At 34.0% G+C, this 24,260-nt stretch overlaps 1 protein-coding gene across 6 annotated transcripts in view; it reads left to right on the top strand.

Annotated features, from left to right (window-relative positions):
• etv4 (ETS variant transcription factor 4) overlaps positions 1–22,856 on the top strand; it is a 214,305-nt gene extending 191,449 nt beyond the window's left edge. For all 6 annotated transcript variants that reach the window (XM_057827050.1, XM_057827052.1, XM_057827053.1 and 3 more), the window contains 5 exons: positions 6,199–6,267; positions 8,634–8,681; positions 21,240–21,427; positions 22,226–22,327; positions 22,394–22,856. In XM_057827050.1, the coding sequence (XP_057683033.1) occupies positions 6,199–6,267; positions 8,634–8,681; positions 21,240–21,427; positions 22,226–22,327; positions 22,394–22,633 (647 nt within the window). In that variant the 3' untranslated portion in view covers positions 22,634–22,856. The remainder of the gene's footprint in view (positions 1–6,198; positions 6,268–8,633; positions 8,682–21,239; positions 21,428–22,225; positions 22,328–22,393) is intronic.
• The last annotated feature ends 1,404 nt before the right edge of the window (positions 22,857–24,260 follow it).

Genomic DNA, 24,260 nt, shown 5'->3' with positions numbered 1-24,260 from the left:
AATTATGATATGACCCTGTCATGAGCATTTATGAATGCTTATGACAGATGTCATTTAATGTCATCCAGCAAATTATCTCACTTTTGAATGGATGTAAAAGATCCCAGGTGGACATTAATGGAGTGAGTGACAAAATTTGCCAAATTACACTGTTACTAATTTACTACACTATGACTTATTAACTCAAATAAATCAAGAAATAAGACTGTAAGTCGCACGAGTCAAAATGACAGAAAAGGGTAGCGGCTTATAGTCCAAAACTTACTGTAATTGAAATGAGTTTATCACTAGTAAAAGGAGAATCTATACAAATATCCATATAAATACACTCGAGTTAGCATAGTTGCTAATACAGTGATCCCTCATTTTTCACGGTTAATGGGCACCAGAACCCACCGTAATAAGTGAGGAATCCGCGATATTTGCACCCCACCCCCATTTTTTAATTATTTTTTTTTTTTTTTTTTTTTTTTTTTTTTTTGTGAATTCAAAGAATTTATTCAGATTTAGCATTGGAGGAAGATGGAGAATATAAGACGTTTTTTTCACTTTTTTCCCAAAGTGTAATTAAAAAAAATATATATATGTATATATATTTTAATAAATGTTTTTTAAGCCCTTGAATGTAATAATTATGATAACTTTTAAACATGTTACTGTCCCACCGAATTATTTTTAAACAAGGTAAAGTAGTAGAAAAATGCGTGGCTTTATTAAATGTTTCACTGAGTGAGTCTACTCAAATTTGCTGAAGCTGCTCACTTACACACAATGAGTTGCCACAGCAACTGTTTCACAAGTTAAACGATGATTGACGCATGCTGCTCTTTAAAGTCCGTGACTCTGGCAAGATCAAACACAAACATCTGTTAGTCATCATTAACTTTAATAAGCAACTTTAGTGCATGTGCACTGCCTGACAAACAAAGAGCAGGGAGAGTAGTGAGGGAGGGAGCGAACGAGAGTAAGACTACGCGATCAGCTCGGGATGGCTCATCTGTATTTCTTTTTTTTCCAATTGAAAAAAAATCTGTGATGGACTGAGGGCGTGAAGTAGCTAGGGATCACTGTAGTTGCAATCCATTTCAAGTGGGAGGGCTAGCAGCATTAGGGTTACTTCAACAAGATTATGTCCACATCGGCGGACATGATAAGCCCCTTCCAGACATACGCTGAACTCCGGTTAAATGCCAGGATTTAAATAGGTAGCCCTTATGTCTGAAAGCAATTTCCTGGGTCGACTGACATGGACATAAAACGGTCATTAACCTGGTAGCGTCCTATTATAATATCCGGGATTTACCCGGTGCGCCTCATGTGTGAAAGCAGCCTTTTAATTCCTAGTTCACAGCTGATGACGTAAATATCATGGCGGTCTGATTGTCATTTCCTCTTTCTTCGCAGTAAGACGAAAAGCGGTAAACATACATCGCAATTATCAACATGGCAAACTGGAAAGGTAGCAAAATTAAACTGGAAACAACTAAATTAAATTGCGAACTTATCTTACAGCCGAGGAAAAGATTGTTAATCATCCATCTTTGGAAATACGTGGTTTATTTTTGTTGCCGATGCCGGCCAAAAATGACGTGGTGTCCTAGTTATAAAATCCTGCCCCTGACACTCCCTGTGCAGAGAGTGCCGGGTCGGCAACATAGGACAAGTCTGAAAGTGTCAAACTTGGGTAATTCCCAGTACATCTCCCCATGTCTGAAAGCCATGACACGGGTAAATCTCGCGTCATCTTGTACGGGAATATAGCGGGATATAAATCTGGAAGGGGCTGTAGAGCTTTAGGGTAGATTTTGCCATATAATCGCCCACCTGTGTCGAAGTGGTGGGCCAGATTTGGCCCATCACATCGTTTTTGTGCGGCCCACCAAACCATAATAATAATAATAATAACTGACAAATTTTAAACTAAATTAAAACTCTTTAAATGAGATGATCACTAATAGACATCTAATCCATTTGAAATGGGAATGAACCAATGTCAACCATCCCAGTTCAAACGGATTCGACTTCTAGTGGTGTCAATGGCAGGCATTGATGTAACAAAGAATTCACTATCGATTAGTTCAAAATCAAATTTCTAGCAACCTTAAACACCTGAGCATCAACACTTTTGTATCAGATATCGTACAACATTACAGTATGGCTACTTTTCGATACTTTTGCCAACGCTATCTTGAAGATTGTTGTTGAAAACTCCTGCATACCCCGTCCACTCCCTACCACCCCTCCAACCCCAAAGCATGACGAGCGAGATGCTCGAATTACTGCGGCCGCGCTCTGTTTTCCATTCCGAGTTGATGGGCTGCAGCAAAAGGAAGACGGCAGTGCAACGTGAAACCCTCACGCCTCCGTCAGGGACTCTAGTCTTTCCTCTGCCCTCCATTTTCTCAATGAAATTCCTCCACCGCAGGGAGGGAGGAAAGGAAAGAGGGAGGGAGAAGGTGTGAAAGCACCACAAAGTTAGCTTTTTTTTTCTTTCTTAGCCGTTGAACGAGTAGAGGGGAGGAGGCCAAGAGTAAAAGTTGACATCGTCACGGACATTTTGTACCTTTGCTGGTTCTGGCCACTCAAAAAAAAAAAAATCTGGGAGACTGATACAGCTGCTACAGCTCAATTGAAACACTAAATTACACATTTGGGAAAAAAAAGTATTTCAAAAGGAAATTCATTTTAAAAGGAAATTTTCCAAGATTTAGTTGGACTTTTTTTTATTTTTTTATTTTTTTTTTAATTAAAAAATACTTTTGGGAGAAAATAATTAGCGTATTGGCCCAAATATAAGACAGCCCTGATTATAAGATGACCCCCTCTTTTTCGAGACTCAAGTTTGAAAAAAAGATTTTTTTCAACAACAAATTAATTTTTATACAGAAAATAATTACAGTACAAAAACAAATGATTATAACAATATATATGAGAGAAAAAGCATGTTATTTTGCCTCATTCAAATCTTAATATCCGAACATTTAAATATGTTAACTAAAGTGCAATCACATTCGTAAATGAATGCCTTCTGGTTTTTTAAATTTAAATAAAGCAATCTATTGTGATAAAACAACAAAATTGCAATAACTGCCTTAACCATCAATGTGAAGTCTAACTGTAACTGTAGTCTTGAAACAAAAAAACATTGAAATAAAATAATGCAAACTGGTTAAACTTGAGAGTAACTGAGATCTGTTATGACAGAACATCGCTTCAATGATATCTGGCGCCATCTAGCGTCGTGAATGGGTATAATGTCTAGACCCCGAATATAAGACGACGCCCACTTTTTCAGTCTTATTTCATTGCAAAAAACACTGTCTTATATTCGGGCCAATACGGTAAGTTTTTTACTCATTCACTGCCATTGGCAGCAATAGAAATTGGATCTGTTAGCTGCCATTCTTTCTTCATCCAAATGGATTTGACTAGGGATGTCCCGATCACATATTTTTGCACCGGAGTCCGAGTCACCTTTTTGTTTCTTTAGGCAATACCATTGTATTTCTGGATTATTTTCTTACTTTTTAGCTATATATGTGTACTGCCCAAAACAGTGTGTTTCCCTTGTGCATTGCCCGACAGCCAGCTAACATTTTATGTCCTCCAATAAAACACAAGGCTTGATCTTTTCTTGTTTTTATATGAAGTGATTTGTTTGTGAAGCTGTAACAAAGAAACATGCATGCATTCAACACAACTGCACAATACACGCCGGTATACAAATACCATATAGACACCACACTTCACTTGAGCTACAAGCTATAACTGTGGGTTAGCTTCCATACAGCAGGACATATTAGCAAATTTCGTTCAGATATCTTTTCTCCATAAACACACGGATACAGCATAATATCAGGTTGGTATTGATCTACTGTGCAACTGCATCAAACTATGGATGCAGGGAATTGTCATAACCACAAGGTGGCAGTAACGTACTGTAAAATGTTAACTGGCTCTAAACACTGGAGACTTCAGCCAGCACAATATATATACAGTGATTTTTTTTTTGTGTGGTTGTGGTTCAATGTATACAGATGTATGTATTCAGATTTAGCATTGGAGAAAGATACATATAAGACTTATTTTTCCACTTTTTTCCCCCAAAGTATAATTTTAAAAAATGTACCGTAATTTTCGCACTGTAAGGTGCACCTGAATATAAGCTGCCACCCACCAAATTTGACACGAAAATGACATTTGTTCATAGAAAAGCCGCACTGGACTAAGAGCCGCAGCTGTCTTCACTCTATTATGCGGTATTTACACCAAAAGATATTAACCGGTAACATTTTATTTTAGCGGCATCATACGACTGTCATAAGATGAAATGAACTCCATGAAGCTTTGAACCAACTGGCTGCAAAGCTTCATTGCTTCAAGAAGCATCATTTGGCCATAATTTCTCTCTTGGGGGAGACAGTCAACCTCTTCTGTCACCTCCTGTCAACACTGTTGTTGTCCAACATGCTTCCTAGCATGCATTGCAGTGCTACAGATGTAAATAACAATCAAAATTCATATTCTGTGCTGATTATTTATTCAGTTACTGTTCCCGTTGTTTCAAAGTGCTACCCAATATCCCAAATAAATCAACAAATAAGCCGCACTGGATTATAAACAGCAGGATTCAAAATGAAGGAAAAAAGTAGTGGTTTGTTTTCCGAAAATTACGGTTTTATATATATATATATATATCCTGCCTAAAACTTTTGCACAGTACTGTATATTTTTATTATATTATGTATATACAGGATATGCTGTATGTATTTATTTTCCCCAAGTGGAAGCTTCCATGATCCTAATAAATTAAAAAAAAAAAATTTTTAAATACACTACTGTGCAAAAGTTTTAGGCAGGTGTCCTGCCTAAAACTTTTGCACAGTACTGTATATGTATATATATGTATGTATATGTATATATGTATATATATATATATTAATAAATGGTTTTTAAGCGCTTCAAATTTAATAATTATGATAAGTTTCAAACATTTACTGTCCCACCACATTATTTTTAAACAAGAATAAAGTACTGTAGTAGAAAAATGCTTACCTTTATTAAATGCTTCACTGAGCCCACTCAAACTGCTCACTTACACACTTTGAGTTGCCACAGCAACTGTTCAACAAGTAAAACAATGATTGATGCATGCGGCGCTTTGAAGTTAGCGGGTTTGGCAAGATCAGACCCAGGCATCTGTCAACATCGTTAACTTTAATGAACGACTCCAGTGCACGGACTGACGAACAAAGAGCAAGGAAAGGGAGGAGGGAGCGAGATTGAGACTACGCGATCGGATCGAGACAGCTCATCTGTATTTTTGTTGTTGTTTTAATTGGAAAAAAAAAAATCAGCGATGGACTGAGTACCGAGGGATGGCTGTATATTTTTATCATATATATAGCATAAATTAAAAACCCGGTCCTTTTCACCCGATTCCGAGCCACTGAAAAATTGGCTGATTGGCCTGATTTCCGATCTCGTGATCAGATCTGGACATTCCTAGTTTGGACGTTTCTCGCTGTCAATGGTAGCGACGGACTCACTAGCTGGCTCGATTGCTGCCAGCTCCACCAGTGCAAACGGATTGGACGACTATTATAAATGTCAACGTCAGCCAATATGTGTGTGTGTGTTTTGGGGGGTTTTTCCCAGAAAATTTTCCATCCAAAAATGTTTTACCAAGAAAAACTAACCATTTTAACATAAATTGTATAACCTTTTCTGGGGAAAAAACAAAACAGTTTAAAAAAAAAAAAAAAAAATTGTTTAAAAAATTCTTTTTGGCAATCTGGGCAACAAAGGTCATGTTGCTTTCCTCAATAGTTTTTTAATTTTTTGTTTTAACAAAAATGAAAACTTAAAACTTTTTACCTTTTAATTAAGTAATATTTGAAGCTTTTCTAAGATTTCCCCAACCAAAAAAACATATATTGGTTTTAAATTGTAAATACTTTCAGTTGCTTTAAGTTCCATGCATTCTCATTGACATGTTGATCGGCAGCATTGCATTCCACTGCAGCGACTCACTGCTGCACCTTTTTTGCTTATAAATTGGCTTGTTTTTCTTCCCTGAACTTACACAGTAACACGCACAAATACGTGCGTGCACGTCAAGATTAGTTTTACTGTATGTACTCTATGTACTATTTACCTGCAAGCTTTTGAATGGTAATGTTGATCTTTGTCTTTTAGATGTTTCTGGGTGTTCATCCATGTATCACCACAGTGAGGCCTACCCGCCTCCTCAAGCGGCTCCTGAAGGTAATTGATGGACCCCGAAACATGCTGAAATCGAAAAACGTAAATCTGTAAATAAGTGTAAATACAGTACCTTGCAAAAGTATTCGGCCCCCTTGAACCTTGCAACCTTTCGCCACATTTCAGGCTTCAAACATAAAGATATAAAATTTTAATTTTTTTGTCAAGAATCAACAACAAGTGGGACACAATCGTGAAGTAGAACAAAATTTATTGGATGATTTAAACTTTTTTAACAAATAAAAAACTGAAAAGTGGGGCGTGCAATATTATTCGGCCCCCTTGCGTTAATACTTTGTAGCGCCACCTTATGCTCCAATTACAGCTGCAAGTCGCTTGGGGTATGTTTCTATCAGTTTTGCACATCGCGAGACTGACATTCTTGCCCATTCTTCCTTGCAAAACAGCTCGAGCTCAGTGAGGTTGGATGGAGAGTGTTTGTGAACAGCAGTCTTCAGCTCTTTCCACAGATTCTCGATTGGATTCAGGTCTGGACTTTGACTTGGCCATTCTAACACCTGGATACGTTTATTTTTGAACCATTCCATTGTAGATTTGGCTTTATGTCTTGGATCATTGTCCTGTTGGAAGATAAATCTCCGTCCCAGTCTCAGGTCTTGTGCAGATACCAACAGGTTTTCTTCCAGAATGTTCCTGTATTTGGCTGCATCCATCTTCCCGTCAATTTTAACCATCTTCCCTGTCCCTGCTGAAGAAAAGCAGGCCCAAACCATGATGCTGCCACCACCATGTTTGACAGTGGGGATGGTGTGTTCAGGGTGATGAGCTGTGTTGCTTTTACGCCAAACATACCGTTTTGCATTGTGGCCAAAAAGTTCAATTTTGGTTTCATCTGACCAGAGCACCTTCTTCCACATGTTCTGTGTGTCTCCCAGGTGGGTTGTGGCAAACTTTAAACGAGACTTTTTATGGATATCTTTGAGAAATGGCTTTCTTCTTGCCACTCTTCCATAAAGGCCAGATTTGTGCAGTGTACGACTGATTGTTGTCCTATGGACAGACTCTCCCACCTCAGCTGTAGATCTCTGCAGTTCATCCAGAGTGATCATGGGCCTCTTGGCTGCATCGCTGATCAGTTTTCTCCTTGTTTGAGAAGAAAGTTTGGAAGGACGGCCGGGTCTTGGTAGATTTGCAGTGGTCTGATGCTCCTTCAATTTCAATATGATGGCTTGCACAGTGCTCCTTGAGATGTTTAAAGCTTGGGAAATCTTTTTGTATCCAAATCCGGCTTTAAACTTCTCCACAACAGTATCTCGGACCTGCCTGGTGTGTTCCTTGGTTTTCATAATGCTCTCTGCACTTTAAACAGAACCCTGAGACTATCTCAGAGCAGGTGCATTTATACGGAGACTTGATTACACACAGGTGGATTCTATTTATCATCATCGGTCATTTAGGACAACATTGGATCATTCAGAGATCCTCACTGAACTTCTGGAGTGAGTTTGCTGCACTGAAAGTAAAGGGGCCGAATAATATTGCACGCCCCACTTTTCAGTTTTTTATTTGTTAAAAAAGTTTAAATTATCCAATAAATGTTGTTCCACTTCACGATTGTGTCCCACTTGTTGTTGATTCTTGACAAAAAAATTAAATTTCATATCTTTATGTTTGAAGCCTAAAATGTGGCGAAAGGTTGCAAGATTCAAGGGGGCCGAATACTTTTGCAAGGCACTGTAAAAATACATACGTACTGTATTCTATAGTATAAAGTCACATCCAAATCCATTTCAACTGGGAAGGCTGGTATTGAGTAATCATGTTTCACTGCTATTGAAAGCGATAGACGGCCAATCCAATTTGACCAGTCAAAATGGATTAGGCGTCTATCGGCGTCAATGACAGCCAATTAGTCAATATTTAAATGTAAAAAACTGATAGTATTTTTCTCCTGTAATGAAATACCGTAAGTACCATTAAGAAGAATATTGTAATTGCATTGATATTGGCTTGAGATTTTCCAACTTTTTGGTCAAGTTTGTTCGGCCCGTTTGAAGTAGATAATGAGTGACTAGAGCAGGGTTCACTAAATCCGGACCTCGGTGCCACTTTTCCTGTCGTGTTTTCCATGTCTCTCTCCCCTAACACACCTGAATCAAATGATTATGTCATCTGCAACCTCTCCAGAAGCCTGATAATGATCCTGATTATTTTGATTCAGGTGTGTTGGAGGAGGGAAACATGGAAAACTCGACAGGAAAAGTGGCATCGAGGTGCAGATTTAGTGAACCCTGGACTAGAGTGTCCTTAAAAGTTTTCTTCTATCGAAACTCCTCGTTTCCTCTCTTCAAAACACTTTTTGCCGTTGTCGGTTCGCCGCTGATGCCATTGCGCTTGTCGTTGCCTAGGTTACGGCTATGAGAACGACTCCCGTGTGGTTCCAGACAAGTTTGAAGGTGAGTTCTTGATGGAAACGCGACACCTACTCAGTTTAGCAGCTTTGGTTTCAGCGTGAGAACGAGTCGCCGACGGTGCGAAGCGGAACGCTTCTGGGCGCTGACGTGTGCACCGTTCGGGTTGAGTTTCACTGCTATTCACGGGAATAGATGTTTGTATTTTTCTCTAAAATAATTACTATGCATAGTAAGGCTTTATTACCGATAAAAAATGACCATGTATAGTAAGGCATTTTTTTTCGACAAAAAAAACGACAATGTATAGTAAGGCTTTTTTTTTCTTCACAAAAAAACAACAATGTGAAGTAAGGCTTTTTGTTTCGACAAAAAAACGACCATGTATCGTAAGGCTTTATTTTTCTCGAAAAAAAAAACGACCATGTATAGTCAGGCTTTTTTTCACAACCAAAAAAACGACCATGTATCGTTTTTTGTTTTTTTTTTCGACAAAAAACGACCATGTATAGAAAGGCTTTTTTTTCCAACCAAAAATGACCATGTATTGTAGTATTTTTTTCTCGACAAAAAAACGACCACGTACAGTAAGGCTTTTTTTTTTCGACCAAAAATGACCATGTATCGTAAGGCTTTATTTTTCCCGAAAAAAAAATGACCATGTATAGTAAGGCTTTATTTTCTCGACAAAAAAAAAACGACTATATATAGTAAGGCTTTTTTTTCGACAAAAAACGGCCATGTATAGTAAGGCTTTTTTTTTCTTTACAAAAAATGACCATGTGTCGTTTTTTTTTTTTTTCTCGACAAAAAACGACCATGTATAGAAAGGCTTTTTTTCACAACCAAAAAAACGACCATGTATCGTTTTTTTTTTTTTCCCGACAAAAAAACGACCATGTATAGTAAGGCTTTATTTTCTCGACAAAAAAAACCGACCATATATAGTAAGGCTTTTTTTTCGACAAAAAACAGCCATGTATAGTAAGGCTTTTTTTATTCTTTACAAAAAATGACCATGTATCGTTTTTTTTTTTTCTCGACAAAAAACGACCATGTATAGAAAGGCTTTTTTTTCCAACCAAAAATGACCATGTATTGTAGTATTTTTTTCTCGACAAAAAAACGACCACGTTCGATAAGGCTTTTTTTTTTTCGACCAAAAATGACCATGTGTATAGTAAGGCTTTTTTTCGACCAAAAATGATCATGTGTATAGTAAGGCTTTTGTCCGACCAAAATGAAACATGTAAAGTAAGGGTTTTTTTCTTTACAAAAAATTACCATGTTTGGTAAAGTTTTTAATTAATTTATTTATTTATTCATTTTTACGGAAAACGACCATGTATAGTAAGGCCTTTTTTTTCTCGACAAAAAAATGACAATGTGTAGTAAGGCTTTTTGTTTTGACAAAAAAAAAAAGACAACCATGTATAGTAAGGCTTTATTTTCTTGGAAAAAAAAAAACGACCATGTATAGTAAAGCTTTTTTTTTTCGACAAAAAACGGCCATGTATTGTAAGGCTTTTTTTTCTTTACAAACAACGACCATGTATCGTATTTTTTTTCTCGACAAAAAACGACCATGTATAGAAAGGCTTTTTTTTTTTCCAACCAAAAATGACAATGTATTGTAATATTTTTTTCTCGACAAAAAAACGATCACGTACAGTAAGGCTTTTTTTTTTTCGACCAAAAATGACCATGTGTATAGTAAGGTTTTTTCAAACCAAAATGAAATATGTAAAGTAAGGTTTTTTTTTGCTTTACAAAAAAATACCATGTTTGGTAAAGGTTTTTTTTTTTTTTTTTTTTTTTATTTAGTTATTTATTTTTACGGAAAACGGCCATAATAATTTTTTTTCCCGACAAAAAAAACGACAACGTATAGTAAGGCTTTTTTTCCCGATCAAAAACAACCATGTGTAGTAAGGCTTTTTGTTTCGACAAAAAACGACCATGTATAGTAAGGCTTTTTTTCTTTACAAAAATGACCATGTATAGTAAGGCTTTTTTTTTCTCGACAAAAAAACGACAATGTGTGGTAAGGCTTTATTTTCTCCAAAAATAAAAAAAAAACGACCATGTATAGTAAGGCCTTTTTTTTCTCGACAAAAAAATGACAATGTGTAGTAAGGCTTTTTGTTTTGACAAAAAAAAAAAACCGACCATGTATAATAAGGCTTTATTTTCTTGGAAAAAAAAAAAAACGACCATGAATAGTAAAGTATTTTTTTCTCGACAAAAAAACGACCACGTACAGTAAGGCTTTTTTTTTTCGACCAAAAATGACCATGTGTATAGTAAGGTTTTTTCAAACCAAAATGAAATATGTAAAGTAAGGTTTTTTTTTTCTTTACAAAAAAATACCATGTTTGGTAAAGGTTATTTTTTATTTTTTATTTTTATTTATTTATTTTTACAGAAAACGACCGTAATAATTTTTTTTCTCGACAAAAAAACGACAACGTATAGTAAGGCTTTTTTTCCCGATCAAAAACGACCATGTGTAGTAAGGCTTTTTGTTTCGACAAAAAACGACCATGTATAGTAAGGCTTTTTTTTTTCGACAAAAAAACGACAATTTGTAGTAAGGCTTTTTGTTTTGACAAAAAAAAACGACCATGTATAGTAAGGCTTTATTTTATCAAAAAAAAAAAAAAAACCGACCATGTATAGTAAAGCTTTTTTTTTCGCCAAAAAACGACAATGTATAGTAAAGCTTTTTTTTCGCCAAAAAACGACAATGTATAATAAGGCTTTTTTTTTTCCCGACAAAAAAAGACCATGTATGTTTTTTTTTTTTCAACAAAAAACGACCATGTATTGAAAGGCTTTATTTTCTCGACAAAAAAAAAAAAAAAAACGACCATATATAGTAAGGCTTTTTTTTCGACAAAAAACGGCCATGTATAGTAAGGCTTTTTTTTTCTTTACAAAAAACGACCATGTATCATATTTTTTTCTCTGCAAAAAACGACCATGTATAGAAAGGCTTTTTTTTCCGACCAAAAATGACCATGTATTGTAGTATTTTTTTCTCGACAAAAAAACGACCACGTACAGTAAGGCTTTTTTTTTCGACCAAAAATGACCATGTGTATAGTAAGGCTTTTTTCCGACAAAAATCGAACATGTAAAGTAAGGTTGTTGGTTTTTTTTCTTTACAAAAAAATGACCATGTATGGTAAAGGTTTTTTTGTTTTTTGTTTATGGAAAACGACCATAATAACTTTTTTTCTCGATAAAAAAACGACCATGTACTATAGTAAGGCTTTATTTAGACAAAATCGACCATGTGTAGTAAGGCTTTTTGTTTCGACAGAAAACGACCATTATAGTAAGGCATTTTTTTTCTCGACAAAAAACGACTTCATACAGTAAGGCTTTTTTTCCGACAAAAAAAACAATCACGTAAAGTCAGCCTTTTTTTTCTTTACAAAAAAAGCGACCATGTATTGTTAGGTTTTATTTCTTTACAAAAAATGAAAATTTGTAGTAAGGCTTTTTGTTTTCTACAAAAAACAACCATGTATAGTAAGGCTTTTTGTTTTCTACAAAAAACAACCATGTATAGTAAGGCTTTTTTTTCTTTACAAAAAAGACCATGTGTAGTAAGGCTTTTTGTTTCGATCAAAAACGACCATGTGTAGTAAGGCTTTTTGTTTCGACAAAAAAACCACCATGTGTAGTAAGGCTTTTTGTTTCGACAAAAACGACCATATATAGTAAGGCTTTTTTTTCTCGACAAAAAAAAGACAATGTGTATTAAGGCTTTTTGTTTCGACAAAAAAATGACCAGGTATAGTAAGGCTTTATTTTCTCGAAAAAAAACCCGACCATGTATAGCAAGGCTTTTTTTTCCCGACAAAAAACGGCCATGTATACTAAGGCTTTTTTTTTTTTTTTTTTTTTACAAAAAACGACCATGTAATGTATTTTTTTTTTCTTTACAAAAAATGACCATGTATTGTAATATTTTTTTCTTGACAAAAAAACGACCACGTACAGTAATAGTAGTTTTCGACCAAAAATGACCATGTGTATTGTAAGGGTTTTTTCCGACAAAAATCGAACATGTAAAGTAAGGTTGTTGTTTTTTGTTTTTTTTTTACACAAAATGACCATGTATGGTAAAGGTTTTTTTTTTTTTTTTTTACGGAAAACGACCATAATTTTTTTTCCTGACAAAAAAACCGACCATGTATAGTAAGGCTTTTTGTTTCGACAAAAAACGACCATGTATCGTATTTTTTTTCCTCGACAAAAAATGACCATGTATAGAAAGGCTTTATTTTCTCGACAAAAAAAACAAAAAAAAAACCGACCATATATAGTAGGCTTTTTTTTGTTTTTGACAAAAAGCGACCATGTATAGTAAGGCTTTTTCTTTACAAAAAACGACCATGTATAGTAAGGCTTTTTTTAGACAAAAACGACCATGAAGAGTAAGGCTTTTTTTTTTCTTTACAAAAATGACCATGTATAGTAAGGTTTTTTGTTTTACAAAAAACGACCATGTATAGTAAGGCTTTTTTTTCTCGACAAAAAAACGACTGTGTAGTAAGGCTTTTTGTTTCGACAAAAAAACGACCATGTATTGTAAGGTTTTATTTCCTCGGAAAAAAAAAACGAGCATGTATCGTATTTTTTTTTCTCGACAAAAAACGACCATGTATAGAAAGGCTTTATTTTCTCGACAAAAAAAAAAAACGACAATATGTAGTAAGGCTTTTTTTTGTTTTCGACAAAAAACAGCCATGTATAGTAAGGCTTTTTCTTTACAAAAAACGACCATGTATCGTATTTTTTTTTCTCGACAAAAAAACGACCATGTATAAAAAGGCTTTTTTCCGACAAAAATCGAACATGTAAAGTAAGGTTGTTGTTTTTTTCTTTACATAAAATGACCATGTAGGGTAAAGGTTTTTTGTTTTTGTTTACAAAAAACGACCATGTATAGTAAGGTTTTTTTCTTCGACAAAAAACGACCATTATCGTAAGGCATTTTTTTTCTCGACAAAAAAACGACCTCATATTGTAAGGCTTTTTTTCCAACCGAAAAACAACCACGTATAGTAAGGCTTTTTTTGTCTTTACAAAAAAAAGCGACCATGTATTTTTAGGTTTTTCTTTACAAAAAACGAAAATTTGTAGTAAGGCTTTTTGTTTCGACCAAAAAAAAAAAAACGACCATGTATCGTATTTTTTTTTCTCGACAAAAAACGACCATGTATAGAAAGGCTTTATTTTATCGACAAAAAAAACAAACAAAAATAACCATATATAGTAAGGCTTTTTTTTTGTTTTCGACAAAAAACGGCCACGTATAGTAAGGCTTTTTTTTTCTTTACAAAAAACGACCATGTATAGTAAGGCTTTTTTCAGACAAAAACGACCTTGTGTAGTAAGGCTTTTTTTTCTCGACAAAAAAACGACCTCATATAGGAAGGCTTTTTTTCCGACAGAAAAACGACCACGTATAGTATGGCTTTTTTTTTCTTTACAAAAAAACGACCATGTATTGTTAGGTTTTTTTTCTTTACAAAACACGAAAATTTGTAGTAAGGCTTTTTGTTTCGACAAAAAACGACCATGTATAGTAAGGCTTTTTTTTTCTTTACAAAAAACGACCATGTGTAGTAAGGCTTTTTGTTTCGACAAAAAACGACCATGTATAGTGAGGCTTTTTTTTCTTTACAAAAAACGACCATTTATTGTAAGGCTTTTTTTTCTTTACAAAAAAACGAAAATTTGTAGTAAGGCTTTTTGTTTTGACGAAAAACAACCATGTATAGTAAGGCTTTTTTTTTCTTTACAAAAACCGACCATGTGTAGTAAGGCTTTTTGTTTTGACAAAAAACGACCATGTACAGTGAGGCTTTTTTTTCTTTACAAAAAACGACCATGTATAGTAAGGGTTTTTGTTTCTTTACAAAAAAAAAAGATCATGTATTGTTAGGTTTTTTTTCTTTACAAAAAACGAAAATTTGTAGTAAGGCTTTTTGTTTCGACAAAAAACAACCATGTATAGTAAGGCTTTTTTTTTCTTTACAAAAAATGACCATGTATTGCTAGGTCTTTTTTCTTTACAAAAAAACGAAAATTTGTAGTAAGGCTTTTTGTTTCGACGAAAAACAACCATGTATAGTAAGGCTTTTTTTTTCTTTACAAAAACCGACCATGTGTAGTAAGGCTTTTTGTTTTGACAAAAAACGACCATGTACAGTGAGGCTTTTTTTTCTTTACAAAAAACGACCATGTATAGTAAGGGTTTTTGTTTCTTTACAAAAAAAAAAGATCATGTATTGTTAGGTTTTTTTTCTTTACAAAAAACGAAAATTTGTAGTAAGGCTTTTTGTTTCGACAAAAAACAACCATGTATAGTAAGGCTTTTTTTTTTCTTTACAAAAAACAACCATGTATAGTAAGGGTTTTTGTTTCGACAAAAAACGACCATGTATAGTAAGGCTTTTTTTTTCTTTACAAAAAAAAAACCCGATCATGTATTGTCAGGTTTTTTTTCTTTACAAAAAACGAAAATTTGTAGTAAGGGTTTTTGTTTCGACAAAAAACAACCATGTAAAGTAAGGCGGTTTTTTTTCTTTACAAAAAAGTCAATGTATCGTTTTTTTTTTGTTTTTGTTTTTTTTTTACAGAAAACAACCATTATAGTAAGGCATTTTTTTGTCTCGACAAAAAATGACCTTATATAGTAAGGCTTTTTTTCTGACAAAAAACGACCTCATATAGTAAGGCTTTTTTTTTTCTTTACAAAAAAAACAACCATGTATTGTTAGGTTTTTTTTCTTTACAAAACACGAAAATTTGCCGTAAGGCTTTTTTTTTTCTTTACCAAAAAACGACCATGTGTAGTAAGGCTTTTTGTTTCGACAAAAAACGACCATGTATAGTAAGGCTTTTTTTCTTTACAAAAAATGACCATGTGTAGTAAGGCTTTTTGTTTCGACAAAAAACGACCATGTACAGTGAGGCTTTTTTTTTTCTTTACAAAAAAACAAAAAAACGACCATGTATTGTTAGTTTTTTTTTTGTTTACAAAAAACGAAAATTTGTAGTAAGGCTTTTTTTTCTTTACAAAAAACGTCCATGTATCGTTTAAAAAAAATTTTTTTTTTTTTTACAGAAAACAACCATAATAGTAAGGCTTTTTTTTTTGTCTCGACAAAAAACGACCTCATATAGTGAGGCTTTTTTTCCGACAAAAAACGACCACGTATAGTATGGCTTTTTTTTTCTTTACAAAAAAACGACCATGTATTGTTAGGTTTTTTTTCTTTACAAAACACGAAAATTTGTAGTATGGCTTTTTTTTTCTTTACAAAAAAATGACCATGTGTAGTAAGGCTTTTTGTTTCGACAAAAAACGACCATGTATAGTAAGGCTTTTTTTTTTCTTTACAAAAAAATGACCATGTATTGTTAGTTTTTTTTTTTTTTTACAAAAAACGAAAATTTGTAGTAAGGCTTTTTGTTTCGACAAAAAACAACCATGTATAGTAAGGCTTTTTTTTCTTTACAAAAAACGACCATGTGTAGTAAGGCTTTTTGTTTCGACAAAAAACGACCATGTATAGTGAGGCTTTTTTTTCTTTACAAAAAACGACCATTTATTGTAAGGCTTTTTTTTCTTTACTAAAAAACGACCATGTATAGTAAGGGTTTTTGTTTTGTTTCGACAAAAAACGACCATGTATAGTAAGGCTTTTTTTTTCTTTACAAAAAAATGACCATGTATTGTTAGGTCTTTTTTCTTTACAAAAAAAACAAAAATTTGTAGTAAGGCTTTTTGTTTTGACAAAAAACGACCATGTACAGTGAGGCTTTTTTTTCTTTACAAAAAACGACCATGTATAGTAAGGGTTTTTGTTTCTTTACAAAAAAAAAACGATCATGTATTGTTAGGTTTTTTTTCTTTACAAAAAACGAAAATTTGTAGTAAGGCTTTTTGTTTCGACGAAAAACAACCATGTATAGTAAGGCTTTTTTGTTCTTTACAAAAAATGACCATGTGTAGTAAGGCTTTTTGTTTGGACAAAAAACGACCATGTATAGTCAGTCTTTTTTTTTCTTTACAAAAAAAAATGACAATGTATTGTTAGGTTTTTTTTCTTTACAAAAAACGAAAATTTGTAGTAAGGCTTTTTGTTTCGACAAAAAACAACCATGTATAGTAAGGCTTTTTTTTTTCTTTACAAAAAACGACCATGTATAGTAAGGGTGTTTGTTTCGACAAAAAACGACCATGTATAGTAAGGCTTTTTTTTTCTTTACAAAAAAAACCCGATCATGTATTGTTAGGTTTTTTTTCTTTACAAAAATCGAAAATTTGTTGTAAGGGTTTTTGTTTTGACAAAAAACAACCATGTAAAGTAAGGCGTTTTTTTTTCTTTACAAAAAAGTCCATGTATCGTTTTGTTTTTTTGTTTTTTTACAGAAAACAACCATTATAGTAAGGCATTTTTTTGTCTCGACAAAAAATGACCTCATATAGTAAGGCTTTTTTTCCGACAAAAAAACGACCTCATATAGTAAGGCTTTTTTTTTTTCTTTACAAAAAAACGACCATGTGTAGTAAGGCTTTTTGTTTCGACAAAAAACGACCATGTATAGTAAGGCTTTTTTTCTTTACAAAAATGACCATGTGTAGTAAGGCTTTTTGTTTCGACAAAAAACGACCATGTACAGTGAGGCTTTTTTTTTTTTACAAAAAAAAAAAAAAAACGACCATGTATTGTTAGGTTTTTTTTCTTTACAAAAAACGAAAGTTTGTAGTAAGGCTTTTTGTTTCGACAAAAAACAACCATGTAAAGTAAGGCGTTTTTTTTTTCTTTACAAAAAACGTCCATGTATCGTTTTTTTATTTTTATTTTTTACAGAAAACAACCATAATAGTAAGGCTTTTTTTTTGTCTCGACAAAAAACGACCTCATATGGTAAGGCATTTTTTTGTCTCGACAAAAAACGACCTCATATAGTGAGGCTTTTTTTCCGACAAAAAACGACCTCATATAGTAAGGCTTTTTTTTTCTTTACAAAAAAAACAACCATGTATTGTTAGGTTTTTTTTCTTTACAAAACACGAAAATTTGCCGTAAGGCTTTTTTTTTTCTTTACAAAAAAACGACCAGGTGTAGTAAGGCTTTTTGTTTCGACAAAAAACGACCATGTATAGTAAGGCTTTTTTTTTTCTATACAAAAAACGACCATGTATAGTAAGGGTTTTTGTTTCGACAAAAAAAAAACGAGCATTTATTGTAAGGTTTTTTTTTTCTTTACAAAAAAAATGACCATGTATTGTTACGTTTTTTTTCTTTACAAAAAATGAAAATTCGTCGTAAGGCTTTTAGTTTCGACAACAAAACAACCATGTATACTAAGGCTTTTTTTTCTTTACAAAAAAACGACCATGTGTAGTAAGGCTTTTTGTTTCGACAAAAAACGACCATGTATAGTAAGGCTTTTTTTCTTTACAAAAATGACCATGTGTAGTAAGGCCTTTTGTTTCGACAAAAAACGACAATGTACAGTGAGGCTTTTTTTTTTTACAAAAAAAAAAAAAAAACGACCATGTATTGTTAGGTTTTTTTTCTTTACAAAAAACGAAAGTTTGTAGTAAGGCTTTTTGTTTCGACAAAAAACAACCATGTAAAGTAAGGCGTTTTTTTTTTCTTTACAAAAAACGTCCATGTATCGTTTTTTTATTTTTATTTTTTACAGAAAACAACCATAATAGTAAGGCTTTTTTTTTGTCTCGACAAAAAATGACCTCATATAGTAAGGCATTTTTTTGTCTCGACAAAAAACGACCTCATATAGTGAGGCTTTTTTTCCGACAAAAAACGACCTCATATAGTAAGGCTTTTTTTTTCTTTACAAAAAAAACAACCATGTATTGTTAGGTTTTTTTTCTTTACAAAACACGAAAATTTGCCGTAAGGCTTTTTTTTTTGTTTACAAAAAAACGACCAGGTGTAGTAAGGCTTTTTGTTTCGACAAAAAACGACCATGTATAGTAAGGCTTTTTTTTTTCTATACAAAAAACGACCATGTATAGTAAGGGTTTTTGTTTCGACAAAAAAAAACGAGCATTTATTGTAAGGTTTTTTTTTTCTTTACAAAAAAAATGACCATGTATTGTTACGTTTTTTTTCTTTACAAAAAATGAAAATTCGTCGTAAGGCTTTTAGTTTCGACAACAAAACAACCATGTATACTAAGGCTTTTTTTTCTTTACAAAAAAACGACCATGTGTAGTAAGGCTTTTTGTTTCGACAAAAAACAACCATGTATAGTAAGGCTTTTTTTTTCTTTACATAAAAACGACCATGTGTAGTAAGGCTTTTTGTTTCGACAAACAACGACCATGTATATGTGAGGCTTTTTTTTTCTTTACAAAAAAAAAAAAAAACGACCATGTATTGTCAGGTTTTTTTTTTCTTTACAAAAAACGAAAATTTGTAGTAAGGCTTTTTGTTTCGACAAAAAACGACCATGTATAGTAAGGTTTTTTTTTTCTTCACAAAAAAAAAACAAAAAAACGACCATGTATTGTTAGGTTTTTTTTCTTTACAAAAAACAAAAATTTGTAGTAAGGCTTTTTGTTTCGACAGGTTTTTTTTCTTTACAAAAAACGAAAATTTGTAGTAAGGCTTTTTGTTTCGACAAAAAACAACCATGTACAGTAAGGCTTTTTTTTTCTTTACAAAAAAACGACCATGTGTAGTAAGGCTTTTTTTTTTCTTTACAAAAAAACGACCAGGTGTAGTAAGGCTTTTTGTTTCGACAAAAAACGACCATGTATAGTAAGGCTTTTTTTTTTCTATACAAAAAACGAGCATGTATAGTAAGGGTTTTTGTTTCGACAAAAAAAAAACGAGCATTTATTGTAAGGTTTTTTTTTTCTTTACAAAAAAAATGACCATGTATTGTTACGTTTTTTTTCTTTACAAAAAATGAAAATTCGTCGTAAGGCTTTTAGTTTCGACAACAAAACAACCATGTATACTAAGGCTTTTTTTTCTTTACAAAAAAACGACCATGTGTAGTAAGGCTTTTTGTTTCGACAAAAAACGACCATGTATAGTAAGGCTTTTTTTCTTTACAAAAATGACCATGTGTAGTAAGGCCTTTTGTTTCGACAAAAAACGACAATGTACAGTGAGGCTTTTTTTTTTTACAAAAAAAAAAAAAAAAACGACCATGTATTGTTAGGTTTTTTTTCTTTACAAAAAACGAAAGTTTGTAGTAAGGCTTTTTGTTTCGACAAAAAACAACCATGTAAAGTAAGGCGTTTTTTTTTTCTTTACAAAAAACGTCCATGTATCGTTTTTTTATTTTTATTTTTTACAGAAAACAACCATAATAGTAAGGCTTTTTTTTTTGTCTCGACAAAAAACGACCTCATATAGTAAGGCATTTTTTTGTCTCGACAAAAAACGACCTCATATAGTGAGGCTTTTTTTCCGACAAAAAACGACCTCATATAGTAAGGCTTTTTTTTTCTTTACAAAAAAAACAACCATGTATTGTTAGGTTTTTTTTCTTTACAAAACACGAAAATTTGCCGTAAGGCTTTTTTTTTTCTTTACAAAAAAACGACCAGGTGTAGTAAGGCTTTTTGTTTCGACAAAAAACGACCATGTATAGTAAGGCTTTTTTTTTTCTATACAAAAAACGACCATGTATAGTAAGGGTTTTTGTTTCGACAAAAAAAAAACGAGCATTTATTGTAAGGTTTTTTTTTTCTTTACAAAAAAAATGACCATGTATTGTTACGTTTTTTTTCTTTACAAAAAATGAAAATTCGTCGTAAGGCTTTTAGTTTCGACAACAAAACAACCATGTATACTAAGGCTTTTTTTTCTTTACAAAAAAACGACCATGTGTAGTAAGGCTTTTTGTTTCGACAAAAAACAACCATGTATAGTAAGGCTTTTTTTTTCTTTACATAAAAACGACCATGTGTAGTAAGGCTTTTTGTTTCGACAAACAACGACCATGTATATGTGAGGCTTTTTTTTTCTTTACAAAAAAAAAAAAACGACCATGTATTGTTAGGTTTTTTTTTTCTTTACAAAAAAAAAAACAAAAAAACGACCATGTATTGTTAGGTTTTTTTTCTTTACAAAAAACAAAAATTTGTAGTAAGCCTTTTTGTTTCGACAGGTTTTTTTTCTTTACAAAAAACGAAAATTTGTAGTAAGGCTTTTTGTTTCGACAAAAAACAACCATGTACAGTAAGGCTTTTTTTTTCTTTACAAAAAACGACCATGTGTAGTAAGGCTTTTTGTTTTGACAAAAAAACGACCATGTATGATAAGGCTTTTTTTTCTTTACAAAAACGAACCATATATACCAAGGGGTTTTTTTCGACAAAAAATGACCATTTATTGTAGGGCTTTATTTTCTCGACAAAAAAACGAATAGTATAGTAAGGCTTTTTGTTTTCGACAAAAAAAAAAAAAGACCATGTATCATATGGCTTTTTTCCTGAAAGAAATGACCATGTATACGGTAATTTATTTTCCTCTAAAAACCCATCAGTCCCTTTAACAATCTTTATCTCCGACTCCTTGTCAGGTGAGGTGAAGCATGAAGCGGGCACGGTCATTGGCGGCGGCGTGTTCCGCGAAGGCCCGGCGTACCAGCGGCGTGGCTCGCTGCAGCTGTGGCAGTTCCTGGTGGCGCTACTGGACGACCCCGCCAACACTCACTTCATCGCCTGGACGGGCCGAGGGATGGAGTTCAAGCTCATTGAGCCCGAAGAGGTACAGGATACAATGAAAGCAAATCATTCATTTCCCCAAAAACAACAGCGACATATGAAGTGAGATGTACTTGTAATTATCCAATTAGCGATGTCGTTAAGAGGCGGGCGTCCATTTGGGGTGCGTCCAAACATTGCCGTGCTCCTCCATTATGTTTTCACAAAGCATTAATAATGTACGAGTGCAATTAGAAGCTGAGAGCACTCGGGCGTTGAAGCAACATGACGCTGGATGTGTGAGGCTCAGATTTTCTCCATGTATTTCCATCCGAAGAGCGGTGATTCTTTGGAGTTTTAAGGCCACACTGCAAAGAAAAAGAACATAATGGTCGTGAAAATTAACACGACTCAATTGATAGATTTGTTTTTGGATCTCAAAAACACAAATAACTATGTCTGTACATAAAGGCATCTTTCCTAAAAACAAAACAAAAAAAACAAAACATTTACATATCGAAAGGATTTTTTTTCTTTCAAAACTTGTCCCAAGTATAGCAATGTGACCTTTTTTCCCCAAAAATACATGACCATGTCTAGCTAGACGTTTTGTTCCTAAGAAAAAAAAAACATCCACCCGCTTTGAACCCTTATTCACTGCCATTGACGGCAACAGACGTCCAATCCAATTTGACTCGGTGGGGGGCTGGCAGTGATGGAATGATTGCCTTCCTAGCCAAAGACTTTAATATGTAATGTAGTAAATCTTTATAAAAACATGTATGATTAAACATTTTTAAATAACTGGCTTCCCTCAGTAAGTCAGTCTAATATTTGACTAACAAACCAACGTGCTCGTCAGGTGGCACGACTGTGGGGAATGCAGAAGAACCGTCCGGCCATGAATTACGACAAACTGAGCCGCTCACTACGCTACTACTACGAGAAAGGAATCATGCAGAAGGTAAAAATAAAACCAACAACCTCATGGTTTGGCATGTTTTCTCAAAATCTGTTTGTTGTTTGGCAGGTGGCGGGAGAACGCTATGTGTACAAGTTCGTGTGCGAGCCCGAGGCCCTGATCTCGCTGGCATTCCCGGACAATCAGCGACCCAGCCTGAAGGGAGAATTGGAGCGCTACGTTAACGAAGAGGACACCGTGCCGCTGTCCCACCTGGACGACGGCGGGACGCCCTACCACGCCGCCGAACACACGCCCCACGGTGGCGCCGGGCCTCCCCAGCCCTACGCCAAAGGCTACATGTACTAATGCCGGACCCCCTCTTCCACGCTGTACACATAAACATCTTCATACGCGCGCGACCCCCGCCCTCCATGCACCTCTTGCACACGTCGCCCCCTCCCTCCCTTGTATATACAGCTACGGTGTTTTTGTTTTAAATTAATCTCAAGAGGGAATTTTTTTTGCCAGCCTTCCTGTCACATCTGAGGCCTCCAAATACGACAAGAAATTGCTTAATAAATAATCCAAATTAAACACGACCATACGCCTGCCTGCTTCTTTGCATTAATTTGTCAACGCAAATGTGATAAATATTTTATGCGACAGTCATTTGCGTCAGTATAAAATACACGCCATTTTTCAGTGGTGGAAGAAGTATAAAAACTTGCTTTAAAATGTAAAAAAAAAATCTCTCCCGATGCAAAAATGTGATATACAGTGATCCCCCTCAGTCCATTGCGGATTTTTTTTTTTTTTCAATTAAAAAAAAAAAAAAATACAGATGAGCTGTCATTAGCCGATCGCATAGTCTCATGATCGCTCCCTCCCTCTACCTGCTCTTTGTTCGTCAGACGGTGTACTGGAGTTGCTAATTAAAGTAAACGATGATTGACAGACGGTTAAGCTTTGATCTTGCCAGAGACTCGACCTTCAAAGGGCTGCATGTGTCAATCATCGTTTAACTTAAAACAGTTGCTGTGGCAACTTATTGTGTGTAAGCAGCTGGAGCAGATTTGAGTGGACACTCAATGAAGCATTTAATAAAGACGAGCATTTTTTTAATTTTTATTTTTTACTTTTTTAAAAATGGATTGGGGTGTCTTTTTGTTTAAAAATAATTATGTGGGACGGTAACATGTTTAAAACTTCATAAATATTACATTTAAAGTGCTTAAAACCATTTATTAAAATATATATATATACATAAGATTTTTTTAAAAATTATATTGTGGGGAAAAAGGTAAAAAAAAAAAAAGTCTTATGTTTATGTTTCTAATGATAGCTCTGAATGAATACATTGAAAAAAAAAATTGGGGGGGCGCTACTTCACGGTTTTTCACTTATCGCAGGTGGGTTGTGGTCCCCATTAACCGCGAAAAATGAGGGATCACTGTATATGTTTTATATATTTTAAATAAAACCGTGCAGAATGGGAAAAAAGTCATAAATTTGACTGCATTGTTAACTAAAGCTTAACAAGCTCAAAAAAACTCCAAATTTTATTTTAATGGCAGATGACAAGCAACTATCAGGTGCATACCCCCACCTACTGTACAAGAGTGTGCAGCACCCATTTGAAGGCGCACTGCTCTCACTGTTATTTTTATTGGTCGATATCTTGTTCCCCCGTGTTGCTCCCTCTAGTGCTCAATAACGGTATCATTGCTCAGGTCTTATTGGTTGCGCTGGAGGCATGAAAACAAAACTATCAATTAACAGTGAGAGATATACAAACAAAAGTAACATTTAACGTAGGCTAGTGAAGTAAAAGTAAAAAGTACCTCTTCATATTTGTACTCAAGTAAAGTACAGATACACAAAATGTACTTAAGTACAGTAACTAAGTAAAAGTATTTCGTTACACTGCCATTTTTAACTAATTGCCTGGAGAAATCACTTCATTTAAAGTGGGAGAGTAGCAATGAATGCTAAA

Source organism: Corythoichthys intestinalis, chromosome 21 (genome assembly GCF_030265065.1).
Source record: "Corythoichthys intestinalis isolate RoL2023-P3 chromosome 21, ASM3026506v1, whole genome shotgun sequence".
NCBI lineage: Eukaryota > Metazoa > Chordata > Actinopteri > Syngnathiformes > Syngnathidae > Corythoichthys > Corythoichthys intestinalis.
Note: the sequence above shows the minus strand (reverse complement) of the source record. Positions and strands in the feature narration are given on the sequence as shown.